The sequence below is a fragment of the Cyphomyrmex costatus genome, unplaced genomic scaffold (genome assembly GCF_001594065.2).
Source record: "Cyphomyrmex costatus isolate MS0001 unplaced genomic scaffold, Ccosl1.0 scaffold474, whole genome shotgun sequence".
NCBI lineage: Eukaryota > Metazoa > Arthropoda > Insecta > Hymenoptera > Formicidae > Cyphomyrmex > Cyphomyrmex costatus.
Window position 1 is genome coordinate 22448 of NW_017279009.1, and position 26210 is coordinate 48657.

The window sequence follows — 26210 nt, forward strand, 5'->3', positions numbered from 1 at the left end:
CCCATTTTTAAAAAATTATTAAAAAATGATTATTAAGCGCATATGTCATTAAAAATCATAGAGAACTCTTCATATCGTCAAAAAGAAGCAGGAATTATCATCAGAACTATTGTATCTAAAAATTAATTCTTCAAAAATTTTTAATTTTTTTTTATTCGAAAATTTTTTTTACATATCAGGAACTCTAGGCAATCGCAAATTGAAGCTATTAAGCCGCTCAGAACTATTCCACCTCGAAATTCGATAAAAAGTTAGCACTCCATTTTTAAAAAATGTAAAAAAAATGTTTATTGAGCGGAACTCTTGTTATTAACTATAGGGAACTCTTCGTCTCGTCAAAAGGAAGTGGGAACTCTAATCAGAACTACTGAGTACTATAGTTGGGGTGCTAACTTAACATACCCAATTATATGTGAATTTTATATACCACGTGTGTAGTTCCCCTATCGCGTGCCGAAATTTTTTCAGACTTACAACGCAACTGTAAATAACTACCGCAGTAATATCACTTTTTAGTTAAATTGCCAAAGCAAATCTAACAATTATTTGATGCTTATATAGCATCTTATTAGATCTTTAATAATATGTTGAAAGACATATATTAAAATTTAACGATGTAAATTTTTACCGGGACGAAACGCCAAATCGTGATATTTTTCGCAATCTTATTTTTCACAGATTTTAGATTCATCATTACTTTAAAATTTACATCGTTAAATTTTAATATATGTCTTTCAACATATTATTAAAGATCTAATAAGATGCTATATAAGCATCAAATAATTGTTAGATTTGCTTTGGCAATTTAACTAAAAAGTGATATTACTGCGGTAGTTATTTAGAGTTGCGTTGTAAGTCTGAAAAAATTTCGGCACGCGATAGGGGAACTACACACGCGGTATATAAAATTCACACATAATTTTAATAAGCATTGTGATCCAGCTTTGACCGTTATTGGCTTTGACCGTTAATCATTCCGGTTTCCTTCTTCTTGTTAGTTTATCAATTGTACGGTCGTAAAAATGATTCTAGTATTTGTTAACATATAATATATATATAATATATGTATATATATAGTATATATTTTACATACATCTTTTTAGTTCTTTAAATTGCGCGTCGATTATTGTTAAACTTTCAATTTCCTATAAACTGAAATAATCAGTCTCACAAATCAAATTGAACGTCAATTTTGATTATAATACTAATAACAACTTAGTACTTGTAAACAGGTATTAAGTTGCTATTAGTAATTTGTGAGACTATAATTATTTCAGATTTTACGATTAAGTTGTAAGTTTGTATTATATTTATAATTATTTGATTTCCTTTCATATTGCACTTTGATCAATAAGTGTATGCATTTATTTCAATAATAATGTTACATAAACTATATACTAAGTGCACACATTTATCATTAAAAATAAAATGTAAATATAAATCTATGTATTTATTACTAATAGAATATTTATAAAATAATTTAGTCGCGCATAAAACTTACAGCATCATTATTTTTTTTAAACTTTCAGACGTTTCTTATGTTCAAAGTTTTTATAGTTTTACATAAAATATCGTATTTCACACACTTACATCCTGTGTTGGCTCTTATAGGCATTATTACTTATATTTTTATCTTGTTTGCCTTTTATTAATTATTAGTTTTTAATATAATTTAAGTTCAAAATATAATTCGTAAAATTAAGTATCATAATAATATCTGATATAAATTGGAACACAAATCTTAATATGAAATATCAAATTCAGACGATAACAATTATTTTATCACTTATTTTACTATATATCATATGTACCTTTATGTCTAATTATACGTAGATTATAAATATTAAAATAAAATAAAAAATATATTAAAATAAAAAAATATTAAAAACGTAGATCTTTAATTTATATTTTAGTTATGTAAAGTGATATCCCATATTTATCTATCAAATTTCTTGTTCTGGTATGACATATCAAAATCATTCTGTTGTGATAAAACATAGAAGATCAAAGATTAAAAGATTCTTCAATACAAAATAGAACATCAAAAGCTGTGTCTTTGAATGAGAGTTTTATATAAGTAATCGAGTAAACATTCAATTAATACGCATGTCGAGACGAACGAGATTACCTAATCACATGATATCACGAGCAAAATAAATAGACGCTTGATCCAGGAATTATCGGATTCACGGCGCACTCGAAAACAGCAGTGTATGCAAATTGCAGATGGAAGTTGCAGTTGCGACCGAGAAAGTGAAAGCCAATGAGAGGAGATCGGTGAAAAGAGACACGCACTCGCGCTAATGTAACTACGTAATTAAAATGTTTTTGTTATCAATCTGATGTCGTCGATGAAAAAAATTTTCCACCGCAATTATTTCCTAACGGCTTCGAACCACACATTCAAAAGATCATAATTTTGTTCTATGAAAAATCTATTCAACGCTTTTCGTATCTTTCAGACAAACAAAGAAAAGAAGAAAGTAGGCTATTGTACGTAAACAATATACAAGATGTGATCAAAAAAAGACCGGAATTTCTCAATAACTTACGTATTAATTAAAAAATTACAAATTTAATGCGGGTCGCCTTCGAAGTAACTCCCCTGAGCATCAATGCACCATTGGAAACGTTTCTCCAGTCCACAAGCACGCGGAAAACGCAGCGGAATTGATCGTAATATCTCATGCGATTTTGATATTATTGTCTTTCTCGTTGCAAAACGTCGCCCTTTCAGTCGTAACTTCATCCGGGGGAATAGGAAGAAATCAGCTGGAGACAGGTCTGGAGAGTAGGGGGGTTGCGGGACAATTGGTTGGTTGTTACGAGCGAGAAATTCTCGAATTCGAGGCGTAGTATGTGGCCGCGCATTGTCACGATGGCTTGGCATAACCCAAATGATATTTGTACAGTCTCAGATAGTTCCCTCAATTATTGTCGGCGGCCTTCGGCCAAGAGATTGGAGATTTCTTCCTTCGTTTCGTCGTTAATTGATGTGGACGGCCTTCCAGGCCAAGGCCCCTCTTCCACCGACATTAAACCCTTCTTAAACCGTCTGTACCACTCGTAAAGTAGACTTGAGTAGAACTCATAGTCTCATCCCCATAAACTTTCTTAAACAGTTTGAATGTCTCCGCGCACGTTTTTCCCAATTTATAGCAAAATTTCACGCAAACACGCTGCTCTTGCAACACCTTCATTTTAAAAACGTGTAACGAATCGCTGAACGGTTCGAACACACACTTGGTTCCAGTACAATAACTTTTCGGAACTATTGGACCGATCATGGCTGGATCCACAACCTCGCTTTAAGAGACTAAGCCGTAAGAAATTGATCAATCATAGGCTGCGTTCCGTTTCACGCATATGCACGCATTTCCCTATAGTAATATATGTGACACTCACAATATAAAATGCGCGCATATACCTAAAACGGAACGCAGCCATAGTTGAATGCGAGAAAAATAATCGACTGTGATTGGTCAATTTCCTACGACTTTACGACTTAAGCCCAATCACAGTTGAGAACGTAAGCAGCCGCCGCTTACGTTCTCAACTGTGATTGTTCAATTCGCTTACTGATTACGTTTACAGCCTCACGTTTTTCTATATGCCATAGGCTTTAGCCTCTTAAAGCGAGGTTGTGGATCCAGCCTAACGAAATTTCTACAGCATACTGGAGAAGGATGCGCTATCTGTCTGTAAAATTATAAACTATATCTGTGAAGTTTTACGCGCTCGACGACAAAATTCCGATCATTTTTTTATCACACCTTGTACCTGAGTCGTGTGGTTACAAAATCCTTTCATTATCGTTGTCATTAAAATGGTCGAGTTACAAATTGATCAATCTATTTATAATTAGAAGGAAATATATATACAGGATGTCCCAAAGTGATAATAAATATTTTAAAGACAAATTCTTTGTAATATATTTTAAGATAAAAAGTTTGATCTAAAAATGTTAAACCTACAAGTTTTCAAATGGGAAGAGTTTAAAAATTACAAATAACGAAGTTAGAATTTGTGCGCACAGAGATGGCAAGATGGTCAATGTATAAAATATTATAATAAAATATTTTATTCAATATATTGTACACTCACACACACACACACAAATATATGTATATGAATAAAATATTTCTACTTTAATATGTGATATGAATTTGATTCGATGAATGATATTGACAGGTAAAGTCTGCAGCGGTGAATTACAATGTTAGCTGCAAGGTCAATTTTTTAAATACGTCCGGCGATATATACTATCCGTATATATATATATATATATATATACATACGTCACGCATCTAATCTACACCGATTGTAACGGCGGAGATATGATTGCCTTGTTGCGTCATACACACGTGTACTATTAGAGCGTAATTCTATGTGTAATTTCAATGAATTTCCTCAGAAAATATTATCAGCTAGATGTCAAGCACATTAAAATATTAAATGACATTTAAATGACAATATCGCATTAAACAAATATAATACTACATCAAACTCTCGGTTGTTTTTATCATGAAGAGTTTATCGAGCGTTTCCATGCATCTCTCTTTTTCGGACCATCATGAGTTATTCATCAAAAATTTGTAAATAATTCACAACCTGATCCACAGCCTGATAATTTATTCGCTCAAATAATGGCGCTAATAGATTGGGACAATTTCAATCACAAATGTATGTTTATTATGATGTCTCTTCACGCGTTGTCAGCCTTCTTTCTACTACGACGCAAACCGACAGGCGAGTTAAATAATTTATAATGTCTGAATTTTACATTTTTTTAATAACTCAAAACATTAAACATATAATAGTAACGAATTAAAATATTAAACATAATAGTCAATTGGTTAAAATTAATGTTTATATTTGTCACAGTTATAATGGAAAAGGAAATTAAACCGCGAATTGAAAAAAGACGAGAATGCTGACCAAATAGCGAAGCAAATTCGTTCTTTTAAATTTTCTGGTTTGGCACGACAACAATTATGGCAAATAAACCTGAAAAGATGAGTAAAACTGAAGAAGCAGTAGCAGTAGAAGTAAACATTTCTTTACATATTTATATTATAGTAAAAGAATATGAAATTACTAACAAAAATTTTGCCGATATTTTCTTTGATGCTATTTCTTTAATAAGAGTTGAACATGAACCGTATTTTGTAAGGTCTCTACTTTTAGAAAAATCATGTAAGAAAAAAGAACATCTTCTATACAAAAAATGGCAACGATTGCCACGACGAAATATCACTCATCAATATATTTTTTATTTCTTAGAACTATAGTTCTTATCTTATACCATATTTAACGATTATGGCTGTTAAAATATGTCCATGTTATGATTATCACAAATGTATTGATGGGCGAAAATTATCATTATTTCCATTTGTAACATTTTTCTGTGTATTTTTTTATCTAAGTGATTGTCTTTTATCCAGACTTTTATTAGAGAATCTCTAATTCGTAGTAACTTCTGTATATTATTTTTTATTTATTACAATTTACAAACAAATCTTTGTGCAACAGCAGAAATCGTGCTCTTAACTCCAATCGAACACGTAATTAAACATAGGTACAATAAGCATACAAAACAAAATGTTAAACAAATGTTTGGTAAAAATACATGTTAGCGGTAAGTTAATAAATATCTATATCAGTGAGTGAGTAATTACTACTTAATATCGACAAAATAACGTCGAATAAAGTCCGCCAACGTGTTGATAATTTCATTCAAATATAATTTAAATACATTCAAATATAATTTAAATATATCCATATGAAAAGAATGTTGCATTTGAAAATAGGATTCAAATAACAAGAACATCGAGATCGAGATGACGTCGAATCCGGAGGAATTCCGGAGAAAGAAAAAAGAAACGAAACAGGAGGACATAAAACGACCGAAGACTTGCGACGAAGACTCTTATATCGTAAAGCTATTTAAAAATCTGATGAATTCTCAGGAAAGTAAAAAAAGTACAGAGAAAAAAAAATGATACGTGGAGCATCTTGAAACCTTTATAAATCTTGAATAAAAAATACATTCAAACCAAATCGTTATCGACAAAGAAACTTAGATACACCTTTTCAGTATCAGTAACATCTAACATTTCGTCAAGGCTGCCTAGACAAGATGTATAATAACCGTTGCCTTGACTTGTTTTTTTTTTAATACTTTACAATCTTATAATAGACACGTAATGACGCGATATATGGCCAATCATAACCGCGAAACAGCAGTTGTGATCAACCTCTATTTTGTTTTATTAAGTATAGTTTGGAGATACACAACACGAGATATTCCTAAGATCGATGTTCACGTAAATTCCTCAGTAAATTATTTGAAGCCTACCATATTTCGAGCATGTTTAACACATTGTGAACGATGTAATAAAACTGATGCTTACTGCAGAACATAAGTGACGATATTAGTAATGCTTTATTACGAAAGAACAAACGTTGAATAATACATTTGAGAGCAAAGATCAAACACGTGTTCATTTGATTGATTATCCTACCGCAAAAATCTATAAAATAACCTTCCAGAGATCTCAAATCTAAAGGAAGGAAAACGTACCAAAACTGAGCTCCCTTTACCATCTTGTTTTTACCACTCTACGGCTTATTCATACCAATGTAGATTAATTTTAATTTCAGGGTCAGTAACGCCAAGACCAACTCATCTGCATCTCATTTGTGGTACAGATACAACACATCAAGGTCAATAGAGAATTAAAATAACTTTATTTTTATTTGAAATAATTATGTATTTTCTCGTTATGGCGAAAATTTGCCATTATGTCATCTTTAAGTCATTAATAGCAATCATTAACTAAATTTAAAATTCAAATAATTTTAAATTCAAATAAAGTCATTTTTACTGAAGATTGACTTTGACGTGTTCCTTGAGTTGGAATCTGTATTCTATCAAATGTTGTCTTGTAAAATAAAATCTTTTTGCCATTTTTACTAAAAATTGACTTTGACGTGTTCCTTGAGTTGGAATCTGTATTCTATCAAATGTTGTCTTGTAAAATACTCTTTTTGCCATAACACTCTTTTGGTTTATTTCTTAAACTCTATAATGTTGGACAAAGTAAAAATCTCTATAAAATTGGACAGTTTAATTTTAAAAATATTACAACAAATAAAATTATTTACTCCTTATTCACAGTACGAATATAATAGAGTTCAATCAATATTTTGTTTCGTAAAAGCAATATTTCGCCATGAGACTTAGTATTTTTAACTATGTTTTACGAAACTACGAGGATCTATATGGAGTTAAATTTTGCAATTCAGTTCTTAAAATTATAATAAAATAAAATTATCTGCATTTCAATTGCATTATAATACAAATAATCGGAACGAATTTTTATTTTTTCTCAAAAATTCTGCAGAAACTCGTAAACTACTTTTCTGACTATAAATATCATTTACTTACATTGCAATTTTCTTAATTATTTATTTGTAATGTGATTGAAATTGTCTCTGCCGGTTCTTATAATTCACTCTTCATCTTTTTCTAAGCACTAGATATATTTCTATATAGATATTAGTTCTGTTTTAAATCTATTTCAAATACTACTTCTATTTCTTAGAACTGAAAGAGAACAAAAAGTCAATTAGACAGAGATTAGAATTAATCTACATCGATAAATAGATATAGAAAAATAGAATAAAATATCAGAAAACATAGTGATAAGTATAGATAACTAACTGAATTTTTACGCAATACAAAGAGAGTAAATTTCAAATTCCTCGAATATCTCCGTACATTGGCACTGGACACTAATAATATGGTCAGCAATTTTTTTTCTCTTACGAATATCCGATGTACTATCTCTCCACATATTTTTCGAAACTTTTTAATTGTTTCGATTCCGCTAATTAACTTCTTAATTCTTTTATTAACCGTTGAGGGTAAAACTAAATCCAGAACCTCATCTATAATCGAGTCAATGACTTGTATGACAAGTCAAGTGTCCGCAACTATTTCTTAAAATGATGAGAACAAAATTCTTATCTCGTAAAGTAATTGTACCGTTGCAATTTTCGTTGCGAGCAGAGAAAGCGGGCTTGGATAAGGTTCCTGGAAACTGACGTAAGATTCAGCTCGTATTGTCCATTTCTCTCCGTGCTAATTGCACGCGTTTCACTCGCACGTACACGGATGCACGTTCACGTGTGGACGATGAAATAAGATAAAAACGATCACCGAAATTTTCTACCGATTGCACCATAAATCTCGATTCATTGTTTATTTTATATATACGTACCGCAAATACAATGAAAAAGTTCGCACGTTATGATAACGTCGAACTTGAAAAATCATAAAAATGCCAAGTCATTATCTTGCACTCTTATACCTATATCTTTCGCAGAAATAATCGATCGAAGAAACAATCACGTTCTCTATGAAGCTTAATCTCCTCTGTGAATAATCGTTTCAAAAGTCATTTATCTTTCCACGTGCTCGACGCAATATGGTTGGAAAAATTAAATAACCCAATGCGTCATATAAACTCATCCGTCAACCCGCCACCTTTTAACTTGGTATTCACCACTCATTAATTCTTATTTCATGACCGTCTAATATCTTAAAACTATACATAATATGTTTCTTTAATTGATTTATTGTTATTTAAGACGGTCTTGATAAGAAATGACTGTATAAATAATACCTTATACTCGTTTTTACACGGAAAAAAATATTTTAGTTAAAAATGGACACTCCATTCTTATTAAAATCGTCTTAAGTAACAAAAACTGTTAGAATTGTTGTTCACTTTTTTCTAATTAAAATTAAAAAAAAAAAAATAAACAGCAAGCTAAACCGAGATTAAAGTTAATCATACTTCGGTAGAACCCTATCTCGAACATGACACATTTGACCCAGTCAAAATTGATACAAGCGAAAAAGCTGCTTACGTGTCACAGCAGAGTCTGTCCGTTCAGAGCGTTCAATGTAATCGTCTGGAATCGTGTACTGCGTTAATACATCTGATCCACTACTGACATGAAACAGCGATAACATCACATATATATAATAGTTATTCTATCAGCTGTTGGAAAATCTGTTGATAAGCTACTAACTTCTACAAAATTATCAAATCCCGCAGATCTATTCTATTTTCTTAACGCAAGATCCGTTAATAGTTATTCTTATAACGACGCTGCGCAGTTTTTCTACCATAGTAAAAGAGCTGCGCAACAGGGATCTAATAAAAACGAAATTTGCGTTAAGTTACAGAATACACCTACTGGAACCAAAGCGAATAATATAATTACATTTTAATCGTGCGTTAAAATATACTAGGACGCGCGTACTATATTTAAAAAAATCACTCATTCACGTTTTTTGCGAAGATTGCAAGATTCGTATAAACGGTCGCGTGATTTCTAAGATTGCGAGCTTCTAATGATCACGTGATTTGTGGCCTCCCTCCTCGTCGAACCCCCAAGCTTCTTCTTCATCGCGTCGTCATCCCCACCGCTTATCACCTGTCGGAATGCGGTACGAAATTTACCTTTGAATAGCCGATCGGTTGCTAGGATAAATGAAAGCCCTCCAGGCCCTCCTTCCAGTAGCGCAACAGCCACGTGATAGAAGCTGCGTCGTTTCCACTGTAAGTGCACTAATCCGACGAGGATTAAACTTTCACAATTTAGGACAACGCGGACATACGTCTACGTCACACAAATAATGGATCCGCGATCGGTCACAATCGACGACGGTCGGTGGTATCACTGTTGTTCTTTTTTTTTATATCATTCTTCGAGCAGAAAACTGCAGAATGGATGATAAAATGAGGGCGAATTAGTTGACAATGGCGCCGCGAGCGGCGACGCTCGGAAACGCGCGGTCGACGCGCGAAATTCAAGTGATCTCTTTCCGGTCGCAAAAAGCAAAAGAATTAAAATCCACCTTTCGCGTTATTTTTATTAATTAGTTGCTTATGTGTTATCTATTGAAATGGCAGTTATTTACCTCATTTATTATCTTGTCGTATTTTATTTACGATGCGCTTGAGAAGCACAGTGTCAATATGTAGATCTATTCGTGCTGCTTGCACTTTTTGTACTCAGTATCTTTGTTTTCTTTCTTTTTTTAACGCATAAATATATCTATCTCATTTTTAATTCAAAAATTTGTAACGATTTCAAGTAACGCGAACAGACCTGTTGTCATTCTATTTTAATTAATTCACTGGACGTAAAACAAAATGACGTTATTTATTTGAATATTAGCTTTTTGTTGAATTGTTTTACGTTTAATAAATGGTGATAAAATGATACAATACGGTATGCTTTCTGAACAAAATGACAAATAATAGATCTGTTTCTATATAGCTAAACTAGTATACACTTTTAATACATTTTTGAAACACTCGACTGATCCTTATGTTAATTTGTTTACTGGGAAGAATAAAATGAAATGCGACAGCACTTTTCCCGAATTTAACTCGTATTCATCACGTCGGGCATTTGGAGCACTTTGGCATTCTCTGTCGCTTTATCTCGGTCTTCGAATGTCTTTTCAAAGCTGGAAAGAAGATGCAATCAATAATTTGTCCTTACATTGCGCTTACCAAATTTCTTTTACTGTGTCGATCCAGTGTTATAAATTCAAGAGCTAGATTTCTATTTTACTCACTTATCGTTGCTGAACCGATGTTGATCGGCTCGAGTTTTAAGCTCTGCATCTCCCTCAGGACCATCGCGTGAAAGGAGAGTGCAGCAATTCGCATAAACAATTCTGATACCCCGTTGCCTGTTCTCGACGAGACTGCCCAATATTCCGCTCGCATCCTTCTCGCTGCTTCAACCGCTCGTTTTTCGATTATTTCGTATACTGGATGAGACTAATTTTTCCCGAAAAAAAAAACGATTAATAAAGAATAATATATCATAGTCAATTCTCATAGTATTCATATAGACAGTTCTTATATATTTAAATCTTTATCGTAAGTTACAATAACAATTACTGTCTGTTATAATTTCAAGACTAACTTATACAATATAAACCGATCACAACATAAGCATCTTGAGACATTGCTTAAAACGGTTTTAAATATATAAGAATACTGCCTATAATAATATTATTACTTACTAACAGATCCTTTTTAGTACCGACTAGAAAAATATGATGAGGACCAACATTGCTGCGACTTGCTTCGTTCAACCATTGTTGGCAATGCGTCAGCGACATCAGGTTTCCCAAGTCGAAAACGATCATGATTACTAAAATGAAACAATACGCATAAGAATTGTAAGATAGTCAGATGAAGATTGTGCACAAGAGGAATTTTTACCATTAGCACCACGATAATAAGACGCCGCTATGCACTTGAATCTTTCCTGCCCCGCGGTATCCCATCTGTAAGTGGTATCTCAAATTACTACATTACAATTGACGCTTGCACGGAAAGAACAATTTTTGCTAAAATATCTTAAAATTGATATAGGTACTAATATAAAAAGAAGTTTGTTAGATTAGATTATCGAAATAAATTACGTAGGATGCTCAAGCTGCTAGAACAACATTTTTTTGCAGCATTACATAAGTTTTTTACATAATTATTCTGATAGTCCGATAAAGTTATTTTTAGATCTGTCTTTAGATAATCTTTTAATACTTCATAAGAATCATTCTGTCCGTGTAAATGTTTCTGAACACGCTTGTCGACTTAAATTTATTACATTTGCAAATGGAAAGGCACGCCGAGTATGTCGAATCTCTCCACCTCGAAATCCACGCCGATGGTAGCCTTGTAATTGTTGTCAAAGAGCCTATGACAGAAGCTGCGCAAAGCGATGATTATTCGTCTTATTGTTCAAGTTTTCAGATTACGGAATAGCCAAATTGAATCCGTAAAGAATTTTCCAAAGTTGTATTAAATGATGGAGGTCCGATACCGATCAGTTATTACCGATTCACCAACGATGTTTTGCCGACAGCAACGTCGCCTATGACGATCACCTTGGAAATTCGGAGGGTCAAGTTTTTGTTCTCGCAGGTCCGTCTGATTAAAGTGCCGAAATCATTCTCGTTGTATGGTGTGGTCTCAGACGAGAATGGTGGTGGCCAATCAGTTATCTGTCGCGGTGAAGATTACAGTTTATTTATACTCATAAAAATTAACTTTAATTTCAATTTAATTTAATTCTTTTTCTAAGGATTAGAAAAAGATGAAGAATAAATTAAAAATCGAGATTAAAATTAGTCTACATTATGTCTATTTCTACTTACTAAATTTTTAATTTTAAATTAAAAATTAAGCCAGACTTGAAAAGAGTGACTCAATTTTCAATCTTAAATATGAGATTTTCACTCTTTAGAATAAGATTCATTCTAAAAATTTTAGAAAGCACCAACATAGGATAAACTATAACTTTAATCTCGATTTAATTACTTTTTAATCTTTTCTAATTCTTAGGATTAGAAGAAAATATTAAATCAAGATTGAAGTTAATTTATATAATGGTAGAACAAGACAATGTAGATTACAGTATGTGGACTTACTTTAATCTTGATTTAATTTACTGTTTATCTTTTTTTAGTTATAAGTATTAGAAAAAGAGATAAAGAGCAAAAATCGCGAGATTAAATTTTATTGACATTAGTATATAAAAAAAATAGATCAGAGATCGAGGTTCATATTAATTAGATCGTTCGAATGTCGAAAATTGCACGTAATTTGAACGATAATTCCTACCTGCCTCTCATCATGGGCTTCTTCTTTCATCATTTTGTAAGTCGCAGAGCGCGTTTCCAACATCGTTCTCTTCGAATCAGAGCGCTTAATAAAAGAAGAACGTTCTTTTTTCTTCATACATATGTCACTAGGATTTTTGTAATTACATGTTGTTGATCGTGTTTTTGTATATTGTTGTTTGAGATTGACCAAGAGAGACTAAAGTTCACTAGTTTGGAGCGAGGCACAATTGATTCTGCATGACTAAATGGAAAACATTGGTTGCTGTGGCAGGTGTTTCATATTGTGACATATGGGGGAGGCTCATACGGGCTTAATAGTGAAATATGATGTATCTGGAATAAATTATTATGTCAAAATACATATAATAAATCTTAATATTAAATTTATCTCTTATTCAGTAAAAATACATCGAAAAATATTTATTTTAAGAATGTCTCACATATATAAAGACTATACGAAAAAATACAAAAAATTAATAAATTTTTCATAAAATTTGAGCACAATTTTCTTATTAAAAGTTACTTAATCTTTTTGTTTGTTTTTTTATAATTCATTATATATATATAAAATCGTGTTTTCTTACAATATTTATAATATTTGCAAATATTATGAAGAAATAACATTAAGAATTAAATCAAGTTTTAAAATATACATATATATTAATAAAACAATAAATATTCATGTAAAAGTTTATTTGTATTCACTTACTCGTTTAAAAGTTATTGATCTAAAATTGTAATAAAATGTGGCCATTATAATAAGTCAAATTAATTTGTTTCGTTTTCTGCAATTGATTTATATAGGATGTATTCATAGGCTATCATCAAAATTTATTTAATATTGGCTGATATTAGCTTCTTTTGACTAATTGTTTAGCTAATATTTTTAGCTGATATTGCACAGCCAAACCAATTCTACCGGTTGAATCACAAAATCGCTTTGATACGGAATTTGGACGGAGTCGCCCTCTTCCTCTTCGTCAGTCAATGATTAACGTAGTTGGGTTGGATTCGGAGTTTGCATTTCCGCTGGATACGGATTGACGTTCCTTTCCTTTCTAGCAAAATGGCTCCGAAACCGAAGCCCACGGAGAAGGCAGGTAGGTTCGAAAATAATTCGTAACATTCGTCCTTTCTCCCGAGTACGCGTTTTTGTGCTGAAAGGCGTTTTTCAAAATCGTCGATTAATGTAACATCAACATCACAATATTCAGGATCAAGGAACGCGGTTCAGGACCATGCGGTCGAACGTATGCACGTTTTCTAACATCTTGTTTACAACGATGACGATTCCCAAAAGAATGTTTTATGTGATTTGATCTAGCGGTTTTTATTCACTGTATCCACGGAGTTTCACCTGCCACATTGCTTGTTCGACACTAGTTTATTTGATGTAAGATTCGAGTGAACCATAACCTATAAAACCTAATCTATACTGTACAGTTTGTTTTTCATCTCTTTTTGCCACTTGTCCTGTTTTTTCGTTTTCTACTTTCCAAGATGAACCTTCTGTAAAAGTGCTGTTGGTATTTTTGAAAATAATACAAATTTACTTTAAATCTTTGTTTTTCTATGTGTCTGATTTATTAATCCAGTTCTATATCATTTATAGGTAAGCCTGCAGAGAAGAAGACAGAAAAGAAGGCTGAGAAGAAACCAGCCACAGCGGCGTCTACCTCAAAGGTAACAAAGCCTACGGCTAAGCCTGCAGCTGCAAAGAAGCCGGCAGCTGCCAAACCAGCAACTACCACTAAGCCAGCTGCCAAGCCTGCAGCTAAGCCTGTACTCAAGCTTGCCAGCAAACCATTGATTAGTAAACCCAAGAAGAATGTACAGGCTACCAAGAAAACCCCAAAAGGTGGAAAATCAGCAACTCCTGTTCAGAAAGCTCTCAAGGCTCAGAAGAAGGTACTTGAAATGGAAATATTCATCTTGTTTATTCAAGAAGAGCAAGAAAGTCAAAATAATGTTAATGTAACGTCATATTGATCGATTACTAGCCGAATTTATTTATTTAATAAGTTTTTTTTAGGTCATGATTCTCTCTCTCTCTCTCTCTCTCTCTCTCTCTCTCAGTCAATATAACATTATTTGAACTTGTCTTTGAGAAACAAATCGTATTTTCTTTCATGATGAATTTAAGTGTGGGAATCTCTTTGAATTTCTGTGAAAAATATTTTTAGCACATTACTGAACAATTAACATATATTGTATACAAGAATGTATCAAATATGATGGATCTAACAGTTACATTTATTACTTCACAGATCTTGAAGGGCGTTCATGGCTCCAGGGTACGGAAGATTAGGACATCCGTTCACTTCCACAGACCCAAGACTTTCAGGCCACCTAGAAATCCCAAATATCCGCGCAAATCTGTACCGAACAGAAATCGGTAAGAGTTTGAATGAGATTCATTTTAGAAATAGATATATATGTATGAATTTCTTTCGAGAAATTATTGCATCTTTATGACTTGTATTTCAGTATGGACGCGTTCAACATCATAAAATTCCCATTGACGACGGAAGCGGCGATGAAGAAGATTGAGGACAACAACACCTTAGTCTTTATTGTACACGACCACGCCAACAAATATCACATCAAAGCGTCGATTAAGAAGCTCTATGATGTTGATGTAGCAAAGGTGAATACATTGATGAGGCCGGACGGCAGAAAAAAGGCATACGTGCGCCTAACACGCGACTATGATGCACTTGATGTTGCCAACAAAATTGGCATTATATAATTTCTATCTCACTTTTTGTTTAAAATGTCTTGTACTGATATAATAAAAAGATATTAATACAGAAAAAATTAGATTTTATTCGCTATTTCGTCGTTCTTGCTTGAGATGATACGAAAAATTAAAGGTTTTCCTTCCTTATCGGTTATAAAATACCATTTAATCGACTGAATGGGAAATCTACTGTCGATACTCTCAAGAATATTGCCATTTGTCGGTAATAGTAGGACATGATATATGTCTTTGTTACATTAGCCGTCTTGACAATGTCAGTCTGAAGTGTCAGCTGACAACTGAAGTTCGATGGAATAATAATAATGGATTGGATACTGTATAAAAACAGAGTAATATGGGGCATAGTTGTTATTTATGTTTGAATACGTAATACTTGTATCATAATTGTACATAAAAAATACAAACATACGGTATAAATAAAGTAAGTTATACATATTATATGTCAAAGAGAGAAACTTTAAAAGAAATAAATTTTTAATATAATTATCATATTTTGTACATCTATAATACATATGTATTAATCATAAAAATTCTATAATTAGAGTGACTTTAATGATCATCACAAATTGCTGGAGTCACAGTTTCAATAAATAAAAATGATAGAGGCACCGACGTGGAATTCTAAAAAAGATGAAGGCATCTATAAGGCCGCAGGTGCTATGCATCTGCGGAAGTATGGAGAATTCTTTGAGAATCTGGTGGAGAAATCCTGGAAGGGTGATTCAACATTGGAGTACGTTATAGAAGGTCCTCTTCGTCTAGTTTACAAAACGACAGAAGATATTGGTATCTTATCGCTGGTAGAAATGGAAAACAAAGTTTTGTCCAAACTGCTGGCAGCAATAGCAGGAACATGCAGAGAAATTAGATTGCTGAAAGTGGAAGCTACTGGCTTTTATGCAAAGCTCTTTGCCCATGGAGAAAGGTGCTTGGATGACGATCTTATTGGTGTGACCAAATTATTGTCAGATCTTTTAGATCTGTCCGTTTTTACCAATCGAATGTCAGCTGTCGTACACTTGACCACGCAACAATTGGCAAGTTTATCCGGTGCCGTCCATGAGATCTATTTACCCGTTCTGCTGGAAGGCTTCATAGATCTATTTGTTATCCTTGTAACTCTCGACGAAATCGTCGACGCTCAACCAGCAATATTGGATCAGTGGAAGAAATACAGGATACACGCGCGCTCTATGATGCATAATCCATCACAGTTTCATGTCACCAAAACAAAACTTGAAACGTTTGATCATTTGCTCAAAGATTTACAGGAGAAATTGTTACAAAAAAACATGTTTCTAAAGGCAATCGAGCATGTAATGGATGTAAATAAGGGTGCAGTCATGAGCGAGCAGATCACAAGTTATCTGAAAAATATGATTACAGATGTGGAGAGCAAATCCAACGACTATGCTGCGTTGAACAAGAACTGGATAAGAGCCAACGTCGGCGTCGCTGTGATGATAAAGCTGTTCGGCGCTTGCGACAAGAAGCTGATCAAGAGGGTGCTGGAGGCTAACAAGAAATTCTACGCGGTCACGTTGGTGGGGAATGTAATGTGGGTGCCTAGTAAGTTCCTCAGCAACGTCGTGCCAAAAGAAACTGGCAATGCCATAAGCCCACAGGTAGGCGAAAAAATTCTACAGGCGAGAATACAAAGATTATCGACCACGGTGAACAATCTGATACAACGAGGAACGACCTGGTGCGTGGAGATGCAAAGTATCCTTACAAGAACCAATCTGCAAGTATCAGACATTGGACAAAAGCGTACGCTGCTGACAGATTTGTTAGCTTTGCTGTCTCAAATGCGAGAGACTATTGCATTTGTAACAAATCTGCATGCTTTGCTGTCGAAGCCGATGAGTCGTGGCACAGTACAACTAATTTGCAGACTCGTCGAGTTGCAGAAGTCCCTGCAGATGACGTTCTACGCACTTGGGCCGGTTGTAGTGCAATCGCAGGCGCAAGTGCTGCAATACCTTGCTTACTACGTGCTAATTATGCTGGAAACGGCGCGAAAGGCTCTTGTTCAGAGGGATAAAGGTTACAGCAGGGAACGCTTAGATGCACTATCACTGATAGGGCTGAGTATGCGGCTGATAGGTGGTCCAGCGAGCGCAGATAGGCGGCTGATAGTGCGTTGCGCGTTAGCGTGCGCTACTCAACTGACTGATACCTTCCGCGAAGAAGATGTGATGAAACTACGGTTCCTACTAGATAGTTACGATGCCATGGCCGAATTGTACGAACTAGTCGACGAACACGACGACTATTCGTTGCTGTTGCATCATCAGAACATGCTTCCCGCTTACCTCTCCTCGGTCGTCGACAGCAATACCGGCGTTCACCACGTTGCACATCTGTTCGCGGCCTTCAACAGTGCCATAAGCGAGCAGGAATTCGCTGAGCTAAAGGTAAAACGCATTGCGGAACTCCGGGAGAGTCTGGTGAAGAGTGTATTAAAACCGGCCTGCCATGAGATCGAGACTAGCCTACGGCTGCACGTGCATGCTCATCTTAAACTGGACTCCACAAATCCTTTTAATATTGGCGCGAAAGACGGTAGCAGGGTGATACGAGTCCCGCCGTTGCCTTTGGCCGAAAACATGGTTTATACAAAGAGATTTGTTGAGCATTATCTGGACGATATGTTTTACAACTTGACGACAGTGGCTCTACACGATTGGAGAACTTACCGGACGATGCATGCGTTAGCCAGCTATAAGATGGGCCTGGACACGGTACAAGATCACCTGCCGACGCAGACTCTTGAACAGGGTCTGGACGCTCTAGAGATAATGCGTAATATCCATGTATTTGTTTCCAGGTAACCAGAATTGTTAAACACGATAATATAAGAATTTGTTATATTATAATTAGTATTTAGAAATTTATATCAATATATATTCATATTTTGTTTCATTGTAGATACCTATACAATCTGAATACGCAAACGTTCGTAGAACACAGCAGTGGCAACAAACATCTAAACACCATCGGCATCCGGCATATTGCTAATTCAATTCGCACCCATGGTACCGGTATTATGAGCACCACGGTAAATTTTGTTTACCAGTTTCTGCGTGTAAAGTTGCATACCTTTTCGCAGTTTCTCTTCGACGAACACATCAAGTCACGATTGATGCGCGATATTAGATTTGTCCGAGCACAACGAGAAGCAGGCGCCGCTCCATACACGTACGAACGAGCGGAGAAATTCCAAAAGGGTATCCGCAAACTGGGAATGACCGCCGACGGGCTGAGTTACCTAGATCAATTTCGTCAGCTGATTACGCAGATCGGCAACGCACTCGGCTATGTGCGGTTGATTCGTTCCGGCGGTCTCCATGCCAGCTCTAATGCAGTATCCTTCCTGCCAGATATCGAGAAAACAGTGCCATTTGAATCGCTCTGTCATGAACTAAATTATAGCGCCACGACACAAGCTGCAGCTAAGCGGTTAGAGAATGACATTGCTGATTTGGTGCGTAACTTCACCGAGGGTATTCAATACTTCAAGTTGTTAGTCGATGTGTTTGCATCGGCATTCCGCGACACCAAGTCCTACCATCTGCAGCAGTTCTACGCCATCGTACCGCCACTAACACTCAGTTTCGTCGACAATTCTGTATCTAATAAGGAGAAGATGTTTAAGAAGAACCAGACTGGTGCAGCTTTCACTGACGATGGCTTCGCCATGGGTATTGCATACATTAACGCACTACTCGATCAAAGCACTGAACTAGATGGCCTTCATTGGTTCAAAACAGTTGAACAGCATATCGCTCAGGAAAAGCTTGCAGCCGAGCGCAAGGACGATCACGGCGATGAGAAACTTCAACAAACCAGGGCGCTTACTCTCCAACGTCTCACTGAGAGAAACGCCGAGTTCCAGTTGTTATATTATAGTCTCTCCGGTGCTAGAGTGTTCTTCAAGCAACCTGATATGTAACACAAGACAATCTGCTCATTTTGATATTTCGATATTGTGCTCTTGGGAGTCAGTTACCAAGTCGATTTCATGATTACTAGGAGAGAAGTGGTTAGCACAAATCGCGACAATTTAGATAAATGTGCTTTAAAACCATTTCTTCCCTAATTTTTGAATGCAAATAAATATAACCCTCATTCCAGCTCTTCCGATTTATTCTCATACGTGTTTGTCATCATAACACATGTTGTAAATTACTTAGACTGTCTACAATCACTTTTATAAATATTTTCTACATTCACACGATATCGTTACAATAACAGAGCTTTGTTTAATAAATAATGGCTAGACTGAATGACTAGGTTTTACATCTAAAAGAGGTGCAATTACTACTTGCAATCGCAAGTAGAATCGAAAGGATAAATGAATGAAGGCGTCTAATATTTGTGTAGTGTTTCACATTTTGAATTTGGGTAAATTATCTAAAATAATGCAAAATATATATTTCATGAGAATATAACATAAACCTTCATCCATTTTTTATCTCTGTCTTGACAAATCAATTATTTGTCTCACCCGATCAGATCTCCATCTTCTCGAAAATCGGATTTTCAAAAAATCACATTTTCTTTCCAATCCAAATCGATGTTGCGTTTTTTTTTTCAATTTTCAATAAATTATTGTGCCTAATTAACATTAACGCACTATCGGCGTACAATGCACATGAACATATATATATATACAACATCAATTACTTTCGTAGCCATATATGCTAGAAAGCAAACGCATTGCGTATTTTGCGTATAATAAAAATTTTGTTTTACTCGTCATGCTTAAGTAAAACAATGACGATTGTTATTCATTTGAATTAAGTATATTTCCAATATCAATAATAAAAAATTCTATCAAGATTATCGCTCGATAGATTTTTGCAAAACTTTCTTATGTCAGTCTTTAAACGATTATACGCAATAATACGCAGTAATACATAATAATATGGATAATCGCAAGCAACGTACAACAACAAAATATAAAATATATTAAAATAAAATTTACGTCACAACATCATAAAATATCACACTGATTTATCAGAAACAGATCTGCATCTTTACTAGAAAATACATTAAGATTAATTAACGCACTAAGATTGATTAATGCTTTAAGATTAATTAATTCCTACGTATACCTGCATAATTACCAATGATTTTTTGATAATTTTTTTTATCGTTTCAAGCGTCTTACGTGATATTCACTCTATTCGATGAGTTTTCGTTTTTTTTTTTACTGACGCACCTTCAGATTAAAACCTTGTAATTCCATTATCTCTGCAGCTAATTATCAACCATCAAGTGAGCTATAAACCTGAATCGCTAATTAATTTATATCTTATACGACCCTGACGTAGTTATCTCGTCTCTCGCAAGTCACGACATAGATATGCTTCTTTCCATGACATATGACATCTAAATTAAGTTGCAAACGTCGTTGAATTTGCCGTCTCACGATGACGAAAAACAAGAGCAAATATTCCAGCAGGATCGTATAGATATAGATCTCTCTTTAGGACTTAGGTTTGGATGATTCTTCCGGATCCAGAAGATCGTCGTAAGAAGCTGTTGGTGGTAACAATTGCCTACCGCCGCGCTTCTTACTACGAGTGAACACCTTCGTAAGTTGCGCGAATTTACGTCGGGATACTGCAAAAGTGTTTATCGTTAGAAAAATAACAAGTGTATATATATATATATATATATATATATATATACTATATAGCTTTTAATTTGAATTATCGATTTTATTGCTTACATTTGCCCATATTTTTCAGTCTTTCTTTGAATAGATCCTCGTCGTCGTGACCGGTATGGATGCTGCACTTCTCCAGCTTTGTGTCTATAAGAGAAAGAAAACGTTCCATTTTCTCTCTTGAATTGCACTTCTTTGTGGTCTCTTCAATTCTTTACCATGTTCCAATGTAGATAGAAAATCTTCATTCCAACGAAGCTCTGCCATGAACTCCTCGTTCTGCAAAAACATGGCGATCCTCTCGTCCTCCAGCATAGTATTATCTTGCAAGTATGCCAAGTCGATACCATCATCAGACATTTGCTGGGGGAGCCTTAGAAAGGTATCCGGTAATGGTCCCAACAGTGGAGGCTGCCATTTTTGAACACTGATTCTTAACGCTGCTTTGCTTGAGTCTTTCTTGGGTGACTTCGCAACGCTTGGAAGCTCTTCCTTCTGCTCCAGCTCACTCCTAATCTTCTCATTCTCATTGTCGGTACTCATAGTGAGCAATTGGTCAATTGTGGTATCCACAGCTCCCTGATTGGATCTCAATACAGCCTACAATAGATATATAATAGAATGTAAACATATTCTTAAAATAAAATAACGGACACATGGCAGTGGCTAGATTGTGTATTTATTTTAATGTAAATTCATTTTCTTGGTTTAAATTTAGGCTGCATTCAATTTAGGCACTATAAACTTTATTTTATCTTTCTTCTATAATAATGATAAAGAGTGAAACTTATAAAGCTCGTAAACACACACCTAAACCAAATGCAACCATATTCTTAATCTTAATCTAATTAATCTTCATGCAATTAGAACTAAAAGAAGATAGAAAAGCATGTTAATTGGTTGAAGTGAATCTAATTGATAGAAATAGACTTAATACGTCAATAATTCTCTCACCTCTATCACATCGTCATCCATCTGTGGAAACATGTTCTTAAAATCAGCCATCGCCTGATAAAACTCCAGGGTTGTATGTTGCTGTTGCTGCTGCTGCTGTTGCTGCTGCTGCTGCTGCTCCGTGGCAGAGGCCATGGTGAACCTTCTGGAGCGACTCAACTGTCAATACAATTATAGTTAACATATGATTTCTATATCAAACCTGCAGTATATATGCATATACAAATACGTACAATGATCTTCTGACGTTTTTCAAGTAGTGACAGCAGCGAGAGCATCGCCCATGCCTGCAAATACCGGTCTTTGTGTCGTTATTCCTTACTAGGTGTCAATCAGTAAAATTAGCACAATGTCATCTTCAGAACGGATAATAATCGATATACACACAGCGTGTGTTTAGAATATCTCGCCGGAGCCGGCTTACGTCATGTCATACAGGCATACATACGTCAAAAACCAATCAAGAACACCATAAAGATATCAACTGTCAAAATCTACACCCGTTCTCAACTTTTGTTTCGGCCTTTATAAAACCAGGACTAGGAGAAACTCCAGATCGTTCACCACTCGTATAATCGGAGCACTGCATGTACGCGTCGTCATTGGTTGGCCACTGTTAGCGTTTTTATATAATTTTTACAAAATACGCTAACTATTCTATCCCTGCAAGAAATAGTCAGTTCTTTCTTTAAAATTGGCTTAACTAATGTGGCAATGTCTAAGGTGATTCTAAGGTGAAAGATCTAAAATATTCTAAAGTCGTCTGTTTTATCGATTCAGAGACTGAACACATACGATTTGCATGTCAGTAATAATTTGTCTTACTACATCAATATTGCACGCAACATAATTTTTTAACTACCTAATCTTTCATATTAGATATCTAAGTCTAATTCCAAGAACTTAACATTGTTTATGTAATCCAAACCAAGTCCAGACTTTACTCCAAAGTCCAAACCAAGAGTGTTTTATACGCGTGTATAAGTATAAAACTTGTATATGTATATAAATAGGCAAAATAGTCGATGCCAGAGGTCGATCACAAAACTATAATTTTCTAATTTTTTCTTCGTTTTTCGCATAAATAAGTCGACCAGTTTGGACTAAATTACCGTTTATTGTATTTTTAATTAAATCGTGGAAAAGGACTTTAAATATATAGTCAGAAAAATATTTGAAAAATAACTGATAAAACAGCTGACTTTAGGATTTCAAGCTGCCAATAGGTAATTTTTTTTGTGATTTGCTCGCGACATCATAAGATTGTACTTGAGACGGTCTTAAAATAATAATATATAAAATATATTAACTGACTTATGAATATCGGTCGTAGATTATTCTATTTTACACATATAATGCACAACTCTGTATTATCAAGCTCAGTCGTTAAGGTATGTCTCTTTTCCATCTCGACCAATCTCGACCGCTCAAACAGCAAACGCGTGGGCGATCGAGAATGACGAACGGAACAAACGGATGGACTGAAATGGATAATCAGCCGGCGCCGCGCGCGCGTTCCTCTCTCTCCTACGTGGAAATGCACGTCGCGCATTCGTTGTGTGCGGTGGTGTGGTCCGTGGGGCGACAATGGGCGACGTTATGCCAGGATCATCCGATACGGGTGCATACGTAATATATGTGTAATCGTAAATCGTGAATCGTGAGTATTCGTGAGAGGTGACTCGTCGCCACTCACTCACTCGTCGTCGGATTGTGTCAGCGACAACGGTCAGACGCGTGGTAGATCTGCGCCTCGTTCCGAGTAAAGATCTGTAATTGTGGGATAGGCTGCTAAACTGGAGTTTCGTGTTCACTGTGAAAATACCGCGGATACGACCGATGCCCACGATGAACCGACGTGATAGACGATTTTGCGTACGGTACAAATAAGAAAAAAGGCATCCCCTCGTGAAAGACCAGAGCTCATCGGAGATCTCTCGCGTGTTATTGGCGCCCATCGCCCGGCCCGGCGCCTCTCCCATCGTGTAAACGCGTGGTTAACGAGTCTCAGAGCACGACGTTAGATTCGTAAAATAGTTAAGTTTTCTGAGATTCCAGGATGTATCGTAAGCTGAAGTTCGAGGTGGAATACCTGACGGATGAGCACCTCACGGGGTTCGAGAGTTACAAGGTGAGCATCTGATTTTGAATACACTTTTCACACGTAGAGATTATTGATTTGTAGAAATTATGAATATATTTGAATGTCACATTTTGTAATATATATACAATTGCAACATACATACACATAATTTATAAAATTATTTTATATTTTACACTCTAAATTTTTCCTAGTGTATAAAACTTTGTTCAAATAATGGAAATAATAATATTTCATGTTCAATATTTAGCTAGATTATTCATTCGGAATATATTATGATTTCAGTATAGCTCCTTGGACACAAGTCCCCTGAGTGTGTATATTATGCATCCCTTTTGGAACAAAATAGTACAGGTATAATCTCTGCTTCAGTGATGGAACAATTATTATGTTAATAAGATTCTTTTTTTTTTTCATCCATTTTGTAGAGCTACAGTAGAACAAATTGTTTCTTTATAATATATAGTATTATTATTATTATAAATATGTAATCATTCCATCTTGTTTTAGTATTGTCCAAAGTGGGTTGCTCCAAATGTACTAACTTTCTTGGGATTTCTTTTTACCGTGCTAAACTTTATGCTATTTGCGATTTATGATTACTACTTCTATGCGTCCAGCGATGACAAGCCGGAATACCCTCCAATATCACGATGGGTCTTTGCCATGGCTGCTTTTAACATTTTTATGGCATATACGCTTGGTACGTGCATTTGGTGCTTATATATAATTTTAATATTAACATATAGGAGTTAAGGGTGTAAAAATATACATATATCAGTTATAAATATCTCGTACTTTGTTACACAATATATCAAGCCAAAAACACAAACAACAGTTATTTAAGATGGTCAACATTAATTTATTTAACAAAAATATATCAAGTATCGCGTTTTGTCTCCACAGAATTTTTTTTCTCAACGTTTAATTAAAACTATAAAATATTTATTAAATATTAATTTATGACCATGATAATCTTTAAAAGTCCCTAATATAATCTATTTAATTAAAAAATTTTTAAAGAATCATAACAAAATGTCTTTTATCTTCAGATCATAACTAATATTTATTTAATATTAGTTATGATCTGAAGGTAAAAGATATTGATGTATAGAGTATATATATATGTATACATATACCACACAAGTATCCTAAATATCCATATTCATGACTCAAAACAATATAGCAAGAAAGTTCTCGAAAAAGTAAATATATATATATATATATGTTGTTTATATATAGTTTTAATTTGTATTTTAAGCAATAGTTTTTTGTAATACAAATATTTTTATAAGGTTGATTACAGGCTATTTCATGAGTATTAGTGAGTCGCACTTTAGATAATGTTTATAAATAGGTGACCATTTTTTTTAAACGTAGTTAATTAGTCATGTAATAACAAATGTTTATTATGTTAAAATTATGTTAAAAATAAACATTCACAATTAATATTTTTACATTAACTTAATTTTTTTTTAAGAACTATCTTGCTATAGTATTTTGGACAAATTTTGGAATACTTTGTATGTAAGTGTATATTTGAGGCATTCCGCGTCAAACCGGGCACCTTTAAAATATCGTAATTTTTTTTCTTTTTTGTTATTTGTTGACATTTTAACAGATAAAAATATAAGACACGTGTTTCGTGACAAAAAGTTGAAATTTTTTTTTATAGCTATTTATTCTTGTAAATTGTAAAAATCATTAAAAACGTCGCTCATGCGAACATTTAAATTATTATATTATCGAAATCATTAGTTATACGAAAAATATAAAAGATTAATTTTGAAGATTTTAAATTATTCTGTATCACGTTTTTTTTTATAAACTTCTGCAACTTACCAACGCGAATAACTAAAAAAAGAATCAAATTTTTTTTGCAAAACACATATCTTATATTTTTATCTGTAGAAAATGTCAGAAAAAAAATTATATATTATTTCAAAGATACGGTTTGATTCCGGTGGAATACCTTATCTATATATATATA

General features: G+C 34.3%; 6 protein-coding genes across 7 annotated transcripts in view; 3 read left to right on the top strand and 3 right to left on the bottom strand.

Annotated features, from left to right (window-relative positions):
- The window catches only part of Cpr (Cytochrome P450 reductase), a 26795-nt gene extending 17194 nt beyond the window's left edge, over positions 1–9601 (bottom strand). The window contains exon 1 of one of the 2 annotated variants that reach the window (XM_018545100.1): positions 9537–9601. The gene's annotated coding sequence lies outside the window, so the exon portion shown is untranslated. Of the gene's footprint in view, positions 1–8937; positions 9017–9536 lie in introns of those variants that run through there. The other variant, XM_018545099.1, reaches the window with a different exon arrangement.
- Positions 9602–10481: 880 nt separating this feature from the next.
- On the bottom strand, positions 10482–13016 carry LOC108778040 (RAS oncogene family member RabX5). The gene is made up of 7 exons (XM_018545101.1): positions 12726–13016; positions 11940–12106; positions 11710–11811; positions 11322–11386; positions 11120–11250; positions 10664–10871; positions 10482–10552 (listed from the first exon to the last, which is right to left on the bottom strand). The coding sequence occupies exons 1-7, from the start codon at positions 12840–12842 to the stop codon at positions 10482–10484; spliced, it is 861 nt and encodes a 286-aa protein (XP_018400603.1). The 5' UTR covers positions 12843–13016.
- Positions 13017–13743: 727 nt separating this feature from the next.
- Positions 13744–15509, top strand: RpL23A (ribosomal protein L23A). The gene is made up of 4 exons (XM_018544983.1): positions 13744–13827; positions 14340–14635; positions 14995–15122; positions 15215–15509. Exons 1-4 carry the CDS (start codon positions 13794–13796, stop codon positions 15474–15476), a joined length of 720 nt encoding a protein of 239 aa, XP_018400485.1. The 5' UTR covers positions 13744–13793; the 3' UTR covers positions 15477–15509.
- Positions 15510–15802: 293 nt separating this feature from the next.
- On the top strand, positions 15803–20299 carry SWIP (strumpellin and WASH-interacting protein). Its single transcript, XM_018544940.1, has 3 exons — positions 15803–15909; positions 16031–18318; positions 18420–20299. Exons 2-3 carry the CDS (start codon positions 16085–16087, stop codon positions 19441–19443), a joined length of 3258 nt encoding a protein of 1085 aa, XP_018400442.1. The 5' UTR covers positions 15803–15909; positions 16031–16084; the 3' UTR covers positions 19444–20299.
- Positions 20300–20613: 314 nt separating this feature from the next.
- Positions 20614–23005, bottom strand: LOC108777979 (CUE domain-containing protein 1). The gene is made up of 6 exons (XM_018545012.1): positions 22982–23005; positions 22353–22782; positions 22120–22278; positions 21384–21765; positions 21229–21312; positions 20614–21119 (listed from the first exon to the last, which is right to left on the bottom strand). Exons 2-6 carry the CDS (start codon positions 22395–22397, stop codon positions 20983–20985), a joined length of 807 nt encoding a protein of 268 aa, XP_018400514.1. The 5' UTR covers positions 22398–22782; positions 22982–23005; the 3' UTR covers positions 20614–20982.
- A 1173-nt stretch (positions 23006–24178) lies between these two features.
- LOC108777854 (ethanolaminephosphotransferase 1) overlaps positions 24179–26210 on the top strand; it is a 3878-nt gene continuing 1846 nt past the window's right edge. Inside the window, exons 1-3 of the mRNA XM_018544834.1 lie at positions 24179–24250; positions 24506–24574; positions 24731–24923. Of these exons, the coding sequence (XP_018400336.1) occupies positions 24179–24250; positions 24506–24574; positions 24731–24923 (334 nt within the window). The remainder of the gene's footprint in view (positions 24251–24505; positions 24575–24730; positions 24924–26210) is intronic.